At 53.4% G+C, this 16,641-nt stretch overlaps 1 protein-coding gene across 1 annotated transcript; it reads left to right on the forward strand.

The window, feature by feature from the left end:
* The first annotated feature begins 2,323 nt into the window (after positions 1-2,323).
* Positions 2,324-11,354, forward strand: LOC147083142 (uncharacterized). The gene is made up of 2 exons (XM_085980222.1): positions 2,324-2,964; positions 10,638-11,354. Exons 1-2 carry the CDS (start codon positions 2,324-2,326, stop codon positions 11,029-11,031), a joined length of 1,035 nt encoding a protein of 344 aa, XP_085836348.1. The 3' UTR covers positions 11,032-11,354.
* The last annotated feature ends 5,287 nt before the right edge of the window (positions 11,355-16,641 follow it).

Consider the following 16,641-nt stretch of genomic DNA (forward strand, 5'->3'; position numbering starts at 1 on the left):
ATGCACTATAATGTGGATAAATGCGAGGTTATCCACTTTGGGGGTAAAAACAGGAGGGTAGATTATTATCTAAATGGCAATAGATTGGGAGATGGGGAAGTGCAGAGGGACCTGGGTGTTCTTGTGCACCAGTCACTGAAGGAGAGCATGCAGGTGCAACAGGCGATTAAGAAGGCAAATGGTATGTTGGCCTTCATATCAAGGGGGTTCGAGTATAGGAATAGGGATACCTTACTACAGCTGTACAAGGTGCTGGTGAGACCGCATCTGGAGTATTGTGTACAGTTTTGGTCGCCCCATCTGCGGAAGGATGTTCTTGCCATGGAAAGAGTGCAACGGCGATTCACCAGGCTGATACCTGGAATGGCGGGAATGACCTACGAAGAGAGATTAAATAGTTTGGGCTTGTACTCACTGGAGTTTAGAAGATTGAGAGGGGATCTCATCGAAACATATAAAATTATGGCAGGCCTGGACAGGCTGAATTCAGAGAGAATGTTTCCAATGGCCGGGGAGGACAGAACCAGGGGCCACAGTCTAAAAATAGCGGGCAAATCATTTAAAACAGAGATGAGGAAGAATTTCTTCACTCAAAGAGTGGTGAGCCTGTGGAATTCCCTGCCACAGAGGGCTGTGAAGGCTAATTCAATAAATATTTTCAAGAGAGAATTGGATATATTTCTGAAGGCTAAGGGGATTAAGGGTTACGGAGAAAAGGCGGGGACGGGGTACTGAACTGGTAAGATCAGCTATGATCTCAGACTAAGATCAGCCATGATCTCATTGAATGGCGGAGCAGGCTCGAAGGGCCGAATGGCCTACTCCTGTTCCTATCTCTATGTATCTATGTATCTATGCTCTCATTGTGTGACCATTCCAAGTGATGACCTCACTGCTCCCATTGTCTGAACATTCCAAGTGATGACCTCACTGCTCCCATTGTGTGACCATTCCAAGTGATGACCTCACTGCTCCCATTGTGTGAACAGTCCAAGTGATGACCTCACTGCTCCCATTGTGTGACCATTCCAAGTGATGACCTCCCTGCTCCCATTGTGTGAACAGTTCAAGTGATGACCTCACTGCTCCCATTGTGTGAACAGTCCAAGTGATGACCTCACTGCTCCCATTGTGTGACCATTCCAAGTGATGACCTCACTGCTCCCATTGTGTGAACAGTCCAAGTGATGACCTCACTGCTCCCATTGTGTGACCATTCCAAGTGATGACCTCACTGCTCTCATTGTGTGAACAGTCCAAGTGATGACCTCACTGCTCCCATTGTGTGAACAGTCCAAGTGATGACCTCACTGCTCCCATTGTGTGACCATTCCAAGTGATGACCTCACTGCTCCCATTGTGTGACCATTCCAAGTGATGACCTCACTGCTCCCATTGTGTGACCATTCCAAGTGATGACCTCACTGCTCCCATTGTGTGACCATTCCAAGTGATGACCTCACTGCTCCCATTGTGTGACCATTCCAAGTGATGACCTCACTGCTCCCATTGTGTGACCATTCCAAGTGATGACCTCACTGCTCCCATTGTGTGACCAGTCCGAGTGATGTCACTGCTCCCATTGTGTGACCATTCCAAGTGATGACCTCACTGCTCCCATTGTGTGACCATTCCAAGTGATGACCTCACTGCTCCCATTGTGTGACCATTCCAAGTGATGACCTCACTGCTCCCATTGTGTGACCAGTCCAAGTGATGACCTCACTGCTCCCATTGTGACCATTCCAAGTGATGACCTCACTGCTCCCATTGTGTGACCATTCCAACTGATGACGTCACTGCTCCCATTGTGTGACCATTCCAAGTGATGACCTCACTGCTCCCATTGTGTGACCATTCCAAGTGATGACCTCACTGCTCCCATTGTGTGACCATTCCAAGTGATGACCTCACTGCTCCCATTGTGTGAACAGTCCAAGTGATGACCTCACTGCTCCCATTGTGTGACCATTCCAAGTGATTGTGGTAAACCACTTTTATCGTTCACTATCGTTACACTATAGTTATCACTGTTATATCGTTACTCTATGGTTATCACTGTTCACACTGTTGTATCACTATACGAGGTCGCCTCTTGTCACGCTGATATACCTGGGCTGACCACTGCTGACTCCGCCCATGACTCCACCTACCTGCCCAGGTATAAAGGTAGTCGACTGGCTGGCATTCCTCCTTGTATCCGATCACCCACGAGGGTGGGCTCTGTTATTTAGCCAATAAAAACCTATAGTTACTTTCCTAACTCGTCGCTTTTCATTGGCTGAATTGATACTTATATCAATTTTATTGGATAAATTTTAAAATGTCGTTCCCTGAGCAGCAAAGCGAGCAGTCAAACGACCAGCCAGACGCCCAGCTACAACAGCCACAGCAGCCGTCAGACGCCGAGCTACAACAGCCACAGCAGCCGGCCTGGCTGCGAGCCCTCAGACCACCGTACCTGGATCTAAACCCACAGGCTGCAAACTCAGCCCTCGACTTCGAACACTGGCTGAGCTGTTTCGAGTCCTACCTGGGAGAATCCGGCGTGCCTCAGAGATCCAAGCTAAGAGTTCTGACCGCCCAAGTGAGCCCTAAAGTATTCGCACTCATCCGGGACCTTAAAACATACGAGGACACCATCAACCGGCTGAAACGACAGTACCTGAGCCTGGTAAATTCCATGTATGCCAGACACCTCCTAAGATCCCACCCGCAACAGCCAGGAGAGACCGTGGATGAATTTTTACAGGTGCTGCAAGCACTCGGCAGAGACTGTAACTTTAAAGCGGTAACGGCGGCAGAAAATACTGAAGACAATGTCCGCGATGCCTTCGTGAAAGGCCTGCGGTCCGACTACTCACGGCAAAGACTACTGGAAGCAAACGACCTCGACCTGGACAAAGCTGCAGCCCTCGCTCGCTCCCTAGAAGTGGCCCATCGGGACCTCGAGGCATACTCAAGGTACTGTAACCTGCGACCCTGGGACTCGGGACCGACCCCAATACCCCCCGCAGCACACCCCGCCCCCCCCCCCCCGGGACCTACCTCAGTGTCGGCGTCCCGGAGCCAATCGGGACCGCCACCCCCGGTACCGGCTGCGACCTCTGACCCCCGCGATCGGGCCGCCGGCTGCTTCTTCTGCGGCCAGGCGGAACACCCGAGGGCGCGCTGCCCAGCCAGGAACTCTACCTGCTCAAACTGCATGAAGAAAGGCCACTTCGCCAAGGCCTGCAGAGGTGGATCATCAGAGGCCAGCAGTGCCTCATGCGAGCTGTGGGGGCGGCCATCTTCCATCAAGGCCACAGAGGCCAGCATCCCCACACGTGAGTCATGGGGGCGGCCATCTTTGATCCAGGCAACCGACACCAGCAGTGCCTCGTGAGTTATGGGGGAAGCCATCTTCTCCGCCATTTTGTCCAACCTCATAGAGTCATAGAGTTTGACAGCACAGAAAGAGGCCCTTCGGCCCATCGTGTCTGCGCTGCCCATCCATCCCTGTCCAGTCTAATCCCATTTTCCAGCATTTGGTCCATAGCCTTGTATGCAATGGCATTTCAAGTGCTCATCCAAATGCTTCTTGAATGTTGTGAGGGTTCCTGCCTCCACCACCCTTTCAGGCATTGAGTTCCACATTCCAACCACCCTCTGGGTGAAAAAGTTCCTCCTCAAATCCCCTCTAAATCTCCTGCCCCTTACCCTGAATCTATGCCCCCTTGTTATTGACCCCCCTACTAAGGGGAAAAGTTCCTCTTTATCTACCCTATCTATGCCCCTCATTATTTTGTACACCTCAATCAGGTCCCCCCTCAGCCTTCTCTGCTCCAAGGAAAACAACTCCAGCCTGTCCAGCCTCTCTTCATAGCTGAGGCGCTCCATCCCAGGTAACATCCTGGTGAATCTTCTCTGCACCCTCTCCAAAGCAATCACATCCTTCCTATAGTGAGGCGACCAGAACTGCACACAGTACTCCAGCTGTGGCCTCACCAGCGTTTTGTACAGCTCCATCATAACCTCCCTGCTCTTATATTCTATGCCTCGGCTAATGAAGGCAAGTATCCCATATGCCTTTTTAACCACCTTATCTACCTGCTCCGCTGCCTTCAGGGATCTATGTACATGTACACCAAGGTCCCTCTGACCCTCTGTACTTCCTAGGGTCCTACCACTCATTGTGTATTCCCTTGCCTTATTTGTCCGTCCAAAATGCATCACCTCGCACTTTTCAGGGTTAAATTCCATTTGCCACTTCTCCGCCCATCTGACCAACCCGTTTATATCGTCCTGTAGCCGGAGGCTTTCCTCCTCGCAATTTACCACCCCACCAATTTTCGTGTCATCTGCGAACTTACTAATCATACCTTTTACATTTTCATCCAAATCATTTATGTAGATCACAAACAATAAGGGACCCAGCACCGATCCCTGAGGTACCCCACTGGACACAGGCTTCCAGTCACAAAAGCAACCTTCGACCATCACCCTCTGCCTCCTGCCACTCAGCCAGTTTAGGATCCAACGCGCCAAGGCACCCTGGATCCCATGGGCTCTTACCTTCTTGACCAGTCTCCTATGCGGGACTTTGTCAAAAGCTTTACTGAAGTCCATGTAAACCACATCCACAGCATTTCCCTCATCCACCCCACTAGTCACCCCCTCGAAAAATTCGATCAGATTTGTTAGACATGATTTACCCTTGATAAAGCCATGCTGACTGTCCCCGATTAATCCTTGCCTCTCCAAGTGGAGATTAATTTTGTCCCTCAGAATTTTTTCCAATAATTTCCCTACCACAGATGTTAGGCTCACTGGCCTGTAATTCCCTGGTTTATCCCTGCTACCCTTCTTGAATAATGGTACTACGTTAGCTGTTCTCCAGTCCTCTGGTACATCCCCTGTGGCCAGAGAGGTTCTGAAAATTTGTGTCAGAGCCCCTGCAATCTCCTCCCTTGCCTCCCACAGCAGCCTGGGATACATCTCGTCCGGGCCTGGGGATTTATCCACTTTCTGGCCCGCTAAAACCGCTAGCACCTCCTCCCTCTCGATGCTAATATGTTCAAGTATGTCACAGTCCCCTTGCCCGATTTCTATGTCTGCATCGTCTTTCTCCATAGTGAACACAGATGCAAAAAATTCATTTAAAACCCCGCCTACATCCTCTGGCTCTACACACAGATTGCCACTTTGGTCCCTAATGGGCCCTACCCTTTCCCTGGTTATCCTCTTGCCCTTAATATACTTATAAAACATCTTAGGATTTTCCTTTATTTTGCTCGCCAGTGTTATTTCATGGCCCCTCCTCGCCCTCCTAATTTCTTTTTTAAGTATGCCCCTGCACTTTTTATACTCCTCTAGGGCTTCTTCTGTCTTTAGTCTTTTGTAACTGCCAAAAGCCCCCCTTTTATTTCTAATGCATTTTTGTATATCCCTTGTCATCCAAGGTTCCCTTTGCTTGTTGGTCCCACCCTTGACCTTTACAGGAACATGTTGGCGTTGTACTCTCTCTATTTCCCTTCTGAAAGTCTCCCACTGTTTTGATGTGGATTTTCCTATAAGCAGCTGCTCCCAGTCCACTTTGGCCAGATCCTGCCTTATCATATTAAAATCGGCCTTCCCCCAATTTAGAACCCTTATTTCCGGGCCGTCTTTGTCTTTTTCCATGACCACCTTAAATCTCACCGAATTATGGTCACTGTCGCCAAAATGCTCTCCTACTGACACTTCCACCACTTGCCCGGCTACATTCCCCAGAATTAGGTCCAGTACCGCCCCCTCTCTTGTAGGACTTTCTACATGTTGGCTCAAAAAGCTCTCCTGGATGCACTTTAAGAATTCTGCACCCTCTAAGCCTTTCACACTCTGACTGTCCCAATTTATATTGGGGAAGTTGAAATCCCCCACTATTATTACCCTATTATTTTCGCACTTCTCGGAGATTTGCCTACATATCTGTTCCTCTATCTCCCCCTGACTGTTTGGGGGCCTATAGTACACTCCCAGCAAAGTGCTTGCCCCCTTTTTGTTTTTAAGTTCTACCCATATGGCCTCATTAGAGGAACCCGCTAATATATCATCCCTCCTTACAGCAGTAATTGACTCCTTAATTAATATTGCAACACCCCCTCCCCTTTTACACCCCCCTCTGTCTCGCCTGAAGATTCTATACCCCGGAATATTGAGCTGCCAGTCCTGACCCTCCCTCAACCATGTCTCCGTGATAGCAACAATATCGTACTCCCATGTGTTCAACAACAACTTCAGTTCATCCACCTTATTTGCAAGACTCCTTGCATTAAAATAAATGCCTTCCAGCCCTGCCATATTCTCTTTTGCCTTCACATATTTGCTCTGCCTTCCCAGCTGACTTGTTTTTCCCTCTGTATTTGGCTGTAAATCACCCCCTACTATAGCTCCACTCTGTACCCCAACCCCCTGCCAAGTTAGTTTAAACCCTCCCCAGCAGTGCTAGCAAACCTCCCCGCAAGGATATTGGTTCCCCCCTGGTTCAGGTGTAAACCGTCCGACTTGTACAAGTCCCACCTTTCCCAGAAGCAGACCCAGTGATCCAGGAAACTAAAGCCCTCCCCGCTGCACCATCCCTTTAGCCACGCATTCATCTGTTCTATCTTCCTATTCCTATACTTACTAGCACGTGGCACCGGGAGTAATCCAGAGATTACAACCTTTGAGGTCCTGCTCCTTAATCCTTCACCTAGCTCCCTAAATTCTTGCTGCAGGACCTCATCCCTCTTTTTACCTATGTCGTTGGTACCAATGTGGACCACGACCACTGGCTGTTCTCCCTCCCCCTCCAGAATGCCCTGCAGCCGCTCAGTGACATCCTTGACCCTGGCACCAGGGAGGCAACAAACCATCCTGGATTCACGTCTACGGCCACAGAAACGCCTATCTGTTCCCCTTACTATAGAATCCCCTACCACTATTGCTCTCCCACTCTTTTTCCCCCCTTCCTGGGCAGCAGGAGCACCCCCAGTGCCAGGAAGTTGGCCGCTGCTGCCTTTCCCTGGTGAGTCATCCCCCTCAACAGTATCCAAAGCGGTATACTTGTTTGAAAGGGGGATGTCCGCAGGGGTTCCCCGCACTACCTGCCTGCCTTTGTTGCTCCGCCTGATGGTCACCCCCTGTGCTGCCCTACCCTGAGGCGTGCACAACTCGCTAAACGTGTTATCCACGAGCCTTTCAGCATCGCGCATGCTCCAAAATTCATCCACCCGCAGCTCGAGCGCCGCAATGCGGTCTACAAGTAGCTGCAGCTGGATGCATTTCCCGCACACATGGTCATCAGGGACACTGGCAGCATCCCTGACTTCCCACATGGAGCAGGAGGAGCAGAGCACGGGTCTGAACTCTCCTGCCATGACGTACCCCTTTAATTACTTAAAAAATTTATTCAATACCCCAGTTACAGGTATGCTCTAGGGCGCTTTATTTACCAACTATCCCCACTACACCACAGAAATTTAACACCACAGAATTCAAGCTTGTATTGAAAAAAGAGAAATACTCACCAACCAATCACCTACCTGCTCCCTGGTGACGTCACACACTGATTACTTTTTACCTCTCTCCCCGCTGCTGAGTTGGTCGGGCCTCGCCTCTCTCCGGTTTTTATACCGGGCTCCGACTCACTGCTCCCGCTGGTCCCGACTGGTCTCGGGCCTCGCTGGTCGCCGGGTTTTCTCCCGAGCTGCTCCTCGCTGCTCCCGCTGGTCCCGACTGGTCTCGGGCCTCGCCTCTCTCCGGTTTTTATACCGGTCTCACCACATTGCTCCCGCTGGTCCCGACTGGTCTCGGGCCTCGCTGGTCGCCGGGTTTTCTCCCGAGCTCCTCCTCGCTGGTCCCGCTGGTCCCGACTGGTCTCGGGCCTCGCCTCTCTCCGGTTTTTATACCGGGCTCCGACTCACTGCTCCCGCTGGTCCCGACTGGTCTCGGGCCTCGCTGGTCGCCGGGTTTTCTCCCGAGCTGCTGCTCGCTGCTCCCGCTGGTCCCGACTGGTCTCGGGCCTCGCCTCTCTCCGGTTTTTATACCGGTCTCACCACACTGCTCCCGACTGGTCTCGGGCCTCGCTGGTCGCCGGGTTTTCTCCCGAGCTCCTCCTCGCTGCTCCCGCTGGTCCCGACTCGTGGGAGACGCCATTTTACCCACCACCCCCGACCGCCACCGTGCCTCTAGACCCGACTACCGCCTCAACCGCAGACTACAACAACACGCTCAGCTATACACTAGCCTCCGTCACACTGGACCAGGCCCGCCCGCATCACCTGTCCAAGTCGATGATGGACATCAAAGTAAACGGCCACGCCACGACCTGCCTGTTCGACAGCGGAAGCACGGAGAGCTTCATCCACCCAGACACGGTGAGCCACTACTCCCTCCCTGTCCTGCCAACGCGCAACCGGATCTCGATGGCATCGAGGTCACACGCCACAGACATCAGCGGCTACTGTGTTGTGACCCTGTCGGTTAAGGGTACGGAGTATAAAAATTTTAAACTCCTCGTCCTGCCCCAGCTATGCGCTGCCGTCCTACTAGGCCTAGACTTCCAATCCCACCTCCAAAGCGTTACGCTAGCATACGGCGGACCCCTCCCCCCACTCACAGTCGACAACCAGCAGATTTTAAACCGCCCACCGCGTAACACCTGCGGCCTATCCACCCTCAAGGTCCCGCCACCTTCCCTGTTCGCTAACCTCACCCCCGACTGCAAACCCGTCGCTACCAAGAGCAGGCGGTACAGCGCCGGGGACAGAGCTTTCATTAGCTCTGAGGTGCAGCGTCTCCTGAAGGAGGGCATCATCGAGGGGAGCACCAGCCCCTGGCGTGCCCAGGTCGTGGTCGTTAAGACCGGCAATAAAAACCGCCTGGGCATCGACTACAGCCAGACCATAAACAGGTACACCCAGCTGGACGCATACCCCCTTCCCCACATATCTGATATGGTCAATCAGATTGCGCAGTACCGGGTATTCTCCACCATCGACCTTAAGTCGGCCTATCACCAACTCCCTATCCGCCCTGAGGACCGCCAGTATACAGCCTTCGAGGCGAACGGCCGCCTCTACCACTTCCTTAGGGTTCCCTTCGGCGTCACCAACGGGGTTTCGGTCTTCCAAAGGGAGATGGACCGGATGGTTGACCAGAACGGGCTGCACGCCACGTTCCCCTATCTAGATAACGTCACCATCTGCGGCCGCGACCGGCAGGACCACGATGTTAATCTGGAGAGATTCCTCCGTACGGCCCAACCTCACCTACAATAAGGATAAATGTGTGTTTAACACCTCGCGCCTTGCCATCCTCGGCTGTGTAGTAGAGAACGGAGTCATCGGCCCCGACCCCGAAAGAATGTGCCCCCTCATGGAGCTACCCCTCCCCCACTGTCCAAAGGCACTGAAGAGAAACCTGGGGCTCTTCGCCTACTATGCCCAATGGGTGCCCAATTATGCGGACAAAGCCAGACCCCTCATGAAGTCTACATCCTTCCCCCTTACGGAGGAAGCGTGTGCAGCCTTCTCCCTCATTAAGGGAGACATTGCCAAGGCCACAATGCACGCAGTGGATGAGTCCATCCCCTTCCAAGTCGAGAGCGATGCATCCGACTTCGCCCTAGCCGCCACCCTTAACCAGGAGGGGAGACCGGTGGCCTTCTCAAGGACCCTACAGGGCCCTGAGATCCGACACTCGTCGGTCGAGAAGGAGGCCCAGGCGATTGTGGAGGCGGTACGACGCTGGAGGCACTACCTGGCAGGCAAACGATTTACCCTCCTCACCGACCAACGTTCGGTCGCTTTTATGTTTAATAACAAGCTGAGGGGCAAAATCAAGAATGACAAGATCTTGAGGTGGAAAATCGAGCTCTCCACCTATGATTATGATATCTTGTACCGGCCAGGTAAGCGGAACGAACCCCCCGATGCTCTGTCACGAATTACATGCGCCAGCGCGCAAAGTGATAGACTTCAGACCCTCCACAACGACCTCTGCCACCCCGGGGTCACCAGACTTTACCACTTCATTAAGGCCCGCAACCTGCCCTACTCCATCGAGGAGGTCAGGACCATGACCAGGAACTGCCAGACCTGTGCCGAGTGCAAACCGCACTTCTTTAGGCCGGACAGAGCAAGCCTGATCAAGGCCACCCGCCCCTTCGAGCGCCTGAGCATCGACTTTAAGGGGCCCCTCCCGTCCTCTGACCATAATGTGTACTTCCTCAACATTGTTGATGAGTACTCCCATTTCCCCTTTGCCTTCCCCTGCCCAGACATGACCAGTACCACGGTCATTAAATGCCTGAACGACCTCTTCGCCTTGTTCGGGTTCCCAAACTATATACATAGTGACCGGGGCTCCTCCTTCATGAGCGAGGAACTCCGTCAGTTCCTACTAGCGAGAGGTATTGCTGCAAGCAGGACCACCAGCTACAACCCCCGAAGGAACGGCCAGGTGGAAAGAGAGAACGCGACGGTATGGAAGGCCGTCCTCTTAGCCTTAAAGTCTAAGGGCCTCCCAACCTCCCGCTGGTAGGAAGTCCTCCCGGCAGCGCTGCATTCCACCCGGTCACTACTTTGCACTGCCATCAATGCCACCCCCCATGAACGAATGTTTGTTTTCCCCAGGAAGTCGACTACGGGAACCACGCTACCAACCTGGCTGACCTCTCCGGGGCCCGTCTTGCTGCGAAAGCATGTGAGGGCCCATAAAACGGACCCCCTGGTCGAGAGGGTGGACCTCCTGCACGCCAACCCCCAGTACGCCTATGTGGCATACCCAGACAGGCGGGAGGACACAGTCTCCTTACGAGACCTCACACCCTCGGGCACTCCTGAGACACCACCTTCACCCCCACCACCCCCCCCAATTCCAGCCAAGGTAGACGGCATGCCGGAACCCCACGAGCCTTCGCCGACCACGCAGACACCAGCATTAACACCGGATAATGCAACACCGCCGCTGCGACGATCAGAAAGGCTTACGAGGCCTCCGGACAGACTGACATACCAGAACTGGTAGTACACTTCACCCCGCCGGACTCAAATCTAAACAAGGGGTGAATGTGGTAAACCACTTTTATCGTTCACTATCGTTACATTATAGTTATCACTGTTATATCGTTACTCTATGGTTATCACTGTTCACACTGTTGTATCACTATACAAGGTCGCCTCTTGTCACGCTGATATACCTGGGCTGACCACTGCTGACTCCGCCCATGACTCCACCTACCTGCCCAGGTATAAAGGTAGTCGACTGGCTGGCATTCCTCCTTGTATTCGATCACCCACGAGGGTGGGCTCTGTTATTTAGCCAATAAAAACCTATAGTTACTTTCCTAACTCGTCGCTTTTCATTGGATGAATTGATAGTTACATCAGTGATGACCTCACTGCTCCCATTGTGTGACCAGTCCAAGTGATGACCTCACTGCGCCCATTGTGTGACCATTCCAAGTGATGACCTCACTGCTCCCATTGTGACCATTCCAAGTGATGACGTCACTGCTCCCATTGTGTGACCATTCCAAGTGATGACCTCACTGCTCCCATTGTGTGACCATTCCAAGTGATGACCTCACTGTTCCCATTGTGTGACCATTCCAAGTGATGACCTCACTGCTCCCATTGTGTGAACATTCCAAGTGATGACCTCACTGCTCCCATTGTGTGACCATTCCAAGTGATGACCTCACTGCTCCAATTGTGTGACCATTCCAAGTGATGACCTCACTGCTCCCATTGTGTGACCATTCCAAGTGATGACCTCACTGCTCCCATTGTGTGACCATTCCAAGTGACGAACTCACTGCTCCCATTGTGTGACCATTCCAAGTGATGACCTCACTGCTCCAATTGTGTGACCATTCCAAGTGATGTCACTGCTCCTTCACCCACCCGGGGCCGGTAGCGGTGGGGCTTCTTCACCCCGCCCGGGGCCGGTAGCGGTGGGGCTTCTTCACCCCGCCCGGGGCCGGTAGCGGTGGGGCTCCTTCACCCCGCCCGGGGCCGGTAGCGGTGGGGCTTCTTCACCCCGCCCGGGGCCGGTAGCGGTGGGGCTTCTTCACCCCGCCCAGGGCCGGTAGCGGTGGGGCTCCTTCACCCCGCCCGGGGCCGGTAGCGGTGGGGCTCCTTCACCCCGCCCGGGGCCGGTAGCGGTGGGGCTTCTTCACCCCGCCCGGGGCCGGTAGCGGTGGGGCTTCTTCACCCCGCCCGGGGCCGGTAGCGGTGGGGCTTCTTCACCCCGCCCGGGGCCGGTAGCGGTGGGGCTCCTTCACCCCGCCCGGGGCCGGTAGCGGTGGGGCTCCTTCACCCCGCCCGGGGCCGGTAGCGGTGGGGCTCCTTCACCCCGCCCGGGGCCGGTAGCGGTGGGGCTCCTTCACCCACCCGGGGCCGGTAGCGGTGGGGCTCCTTCACCCCGCCCGGGGCCGGTAGCGGTGGGGCTCCTTCACCCCGCCCGGGGCCGGTAGCGGTGGGGCTCCTTCACCCCTGGCAAAGGAGGACCGAATCTGAGGGATGTCCTGCGGCCGCGATGGCGATTGGGAATTTCAGGGAAGCTCCTCTATCACGGATTACCTCTCTGGTCGGCGGTTTTTATGCGACACCGGGGTGCAGTGTAGCATCCTTCCCGCGTCAGCACTGGATATACAGGCTGGGCGGCACGGCCTCTCCCTCGAAGCAGCTAATGGCGGGGCTATTCGTACCTTTGGCAAATGGCGGGTCCAGGTGTGCTTCGGCGGGCAACGGTTTCATTGGGAATTCATCACAGCCAAGGTCTCGCAAGCCATCCTTGGTGCGGATTTCTTATGTGCCAACAGCCTCTTGGTTGATGTAAGGAACTGACGGTTAATTAATGCGGCCACTTTCCACTCCATCCCTTGCTTCCGCAGTACCGCCATGTCGCGCACTGTCTCCTGCACATTGCCCTCTCCGGACGATTTCACTCGCCTGCTAGGCGAATTCCCGGACCTGACCAGGCCCACCTTCTCCTCGGCCACTAAACATGGTGTCGAACACCACATCACTACGACTGGCTCCCCGGTCTACGCACGGGCTCGGCGTCTGGAACCTGGCAAGCTCGCGGCTGCGAAGGCGGAGTTCGCCATGATGGAGCGGCTAGGGATTATTCGCCAGTCGCCTCTCCACATTGTCCTGAAACCCAGCGGCGGATGGCGGCCATGCGGCGACTAGCAATGCCTTAATGACGCCACTACTCCCGATCGGTACCCGATCCCTCATATTCAAGATTTCTCTGCCCACTTGTGAAATTCTATATTCTCCAAGGTCGACCTCGTCCATGGCTACCACCAGGTCCCCGTACACCTGCAAGACGTCCAGAAAACTGCAGTCATTACCCCCTTTGGCCTGTTCGAGTTTCTACGGATGCCATTTGGGCTGAAGAATGCTGCACAGGCTTTCCAGCACCTGATGGACTCGGTACTGCGGGACCTTAAATTTATATTCGTCTACCTCGACGATATCCTTATCGCCAGCCCTAACAAAGAGGAGCACATCTGCCATTTACGCACCCTCTTTCGACGCCTCAGCCAACACGGCCTGATCATCAACCCAGCCAAGTGTCAGTTCGGCCTGCAGCAGATTGATTTCTTGGGCCACCGCATTACTTCGGAAGGTGCAATTCTGTTGCAGACGAAGGTAGAGGCAGTCACGGCGTTCCCACGGCCGCAGACCATCAAGGCCCTGCAGGAATTCCTCAGCATAGTAAATTTTTACCACCGCTTTGTACCTAAGGCAGCACGGCTAATGCAGCTCCTCTACGAGGCCCTCAAAGGCAAGTCTGGCAAGGATTCGGTAACCTGGACAGTTGAAATGCACAACGCCTTCGACAACACGAAAACCGCTTTGGCCAACGCGACCATGCTGGCGCACCCACTGCCAGGTGCCACCATCGCACTTACCACCGACGCTTCCGACTACGCCATCGGCGCTGTACAGGAACAGTGGGTCAATGGGACGTGGCAACCACTGGCGTTTTTCAGCCATCAACTACGGCGCAACGAACGAAAATACAGCACTTTCGACCGGGAGTTGCTGGCACTCTTTCTGGCTATCCACCATTTCTGCTTCTTGTTAGAGGGACGTCCCTTTACTGCGTTTGTGGACCACAAACCACTAACCTTCGCCATGGCCAAGACCACCGAACCGTGGTCAGCTCGACAACAACGTCAGTTAACGTTCATATCAGAATTCACGACAAATATCCAACACGTAGCTGGCAAGGACAACTTGGTAGCAGATTGCCTCTCTCGCACGACCGTCCAAGCACTCCAGCTGGGCATCGACTATGCTCTCATGGCTGCCGACCAAGTATCCGATCCTGAAACACAGGCATACCGCACCGACATCTCCAGCCTCCAACCGGCTGATGTTGAATTCCATGCAGCAGGCACCACACTACTCTGTGACGTCTCCATGGGAGACCCTCCCCCAATCGTTCCGGTTGCCTGGCACGGCAAAGTTTTTGATGCCATACACGGGCTTTCGCATCCTGGAATGAAGGCCTCCCAAAAATTAATGTCTAAATTTGTCTGGAAATGTATGCATAAGGATATCTGCGACTGGGCTAACACCTGCGTTGTCTGCCAAAAATCTACGGTACAGCCTCATGTCAAGGCTCCATTGGCCACTTTTACAGTACCAGAGCGTCGGTTTGACCATGTAAACGTGGACCTCGTTGGGCCGCTTCCACCATCACGGGTTCACACACCTCCTCACCATAGTAGACCGCACTGCTAGATGGCCAGAGGCGGTTCCTTTGTCATCTACCACTTCCGCTAATGTCGCCCGTTTGGGCATTCCGGCAGACATTTCTTCAGACTGCGGTCCACAGTTTTCTTCTGAGCTTTGGAACGCTGTGGCCCAGGGTCTCGGCACCAAGCTACACCGCACCATGGCCTACCATCCACAGGCGAACGGCTTGTGCGAGCGTTTTCACAGGTCGCTAAAAGCATCGCTGAGGGCCAGCCGCCAAGGCGCCGGATGGGTAGATAAGCTTCCGTGGGTCATGTTGGGTTTTCGCACGGCACCCAAAGAAGATCTTCAATCGTCTTCTGCTGAGCTCATGTACGGTCAGCCATTCCGCGTACCAGGAGACTTCCTTCCGATTCCAACAGCGCCATGGTCTGCATCCGACCAACTCAGCAGCCACTGCGAAACAACCAAGTCTTTTGCGCCAATCCCAACGTCGCATCATGGCCTCCCAACCTCGCACATCCCAGCAGAGCTAAAGAACGCCGAATTTGTGTTCATCCGACATGACACCCATCGGGATCCGCTCAAGGCCCCTTACACAGGCCCTTTTCATTTGTACTGGAGGCAGGTGACAGAAGTTTCTCCGTTGACATCGGTGGTAAACCCGACCACGTTTCCATTGACCGTCTCAAGCCGGCACACCCGGACCTCGGCCGTCCTGTCGAGACCGCACAGCCGCCACGACGTGGTCGACCGCCTGCAGCAGCCGTGCCAAACCAAATGCTTCCACCCGCCAGCCCGCCCACCGTCCAACAGCTTCCACTCCAGGAATATAGAAGTTGCTCCGACAGGCTTGTCAGACCTCCTAGTCGATTGACTTTTTCTGTTAAAGATAATTCTGGGGGGGTGCATGTGGCAGAGCCACTAAGGGACTTTGATCAACTGTACATAATTCCCTTTAACAATTTGTTAGCTACAGGCTGAATCTGTATCTTTGTTTATATTGTTGCATGTACATAGCGCGGTCCCTTTAAGAGCGAGACCAAATGCGATGACGTCATCACGTTGATCACGTGATCCTCCGGCGGGAAAACGTGACCTGGGAAGCCGCCCCAGTCAGTCCTCGTGGAGCCATCGAACTGTACAGACCTGTAACCTAAGTTCTCCTGCACTTGCATATTAAACTCTGTTGAATAGTATTAAACATCGTTTCTTTGATAGACTGACTCGACCTCAGTCCTTTAGTTAGGAATCCGAACATTCCTACAAGGCAAAACTGGGTAGGAAAAAGGGAAACATGTTCCTTTGTGCTTATATGTTGTTTCTGCAATTAATTTATGAATTAATTAAAACAAAAAAATCATTTCTGTTGAATTATAAGTTATTTCAAGTAACCTTCAATTACATGGGAGAAAAACGAATCATTCTTGGGAAGCAAGTATATTTACTTAATCTATTAAAAATGAATTTAATTTCGATTGAATGCAATAACACTGGGAACAAACTCACTGCAAAAATCTCCCCATGATAAAAGTGAAATCTCCCAACAGTAATGTGATGCAACAGGAGCCTCATTTGCTTAAGCAGATTGAAAATAACTGCCCGGCCACAACCAATCAGAAATCAGCATAAGGTGACTGTCATTGAACCAATGGCGTCAAAGTACCTATTAGTCCCGTGGCGAGGTTAATCTCATTTCGCCAGACACTGACTAAACTATCCCCAAACTGTTGGGAGAATTTGAGAGCATGGTATTCAAAATTATTATTAGAGACTGTCCCCACTCCGCTCCTCCAGCTCCGGCCCTGCTCGCGGCCGTCCCGGCCCAACCCGACCCGACCAGTCCTGATGGCCGAGACTGTCCCCACCCCTCCCCCGAACCGACCCGACCAGTCCTGATGGCCGAGACTGTCCCCAC

This window comes from Somniosus microcephalus, unplaced genomic scaffold (genome assembly GCF_052327205.1).
Source record: "Somniosus microcephalus isolate GS21.2 unplaced genomic scaffold, FLI_Smic_1.0 scaffold71, whole genome shotgun sequence".
Classification (NCBI taxonomy): domain Eukaryota; kingdom Metazoa; phylum Chordata; class Chondrichthyes; order Squaliformes; family Somniosidae; genus Somniosus; species Somniosus microcephalus.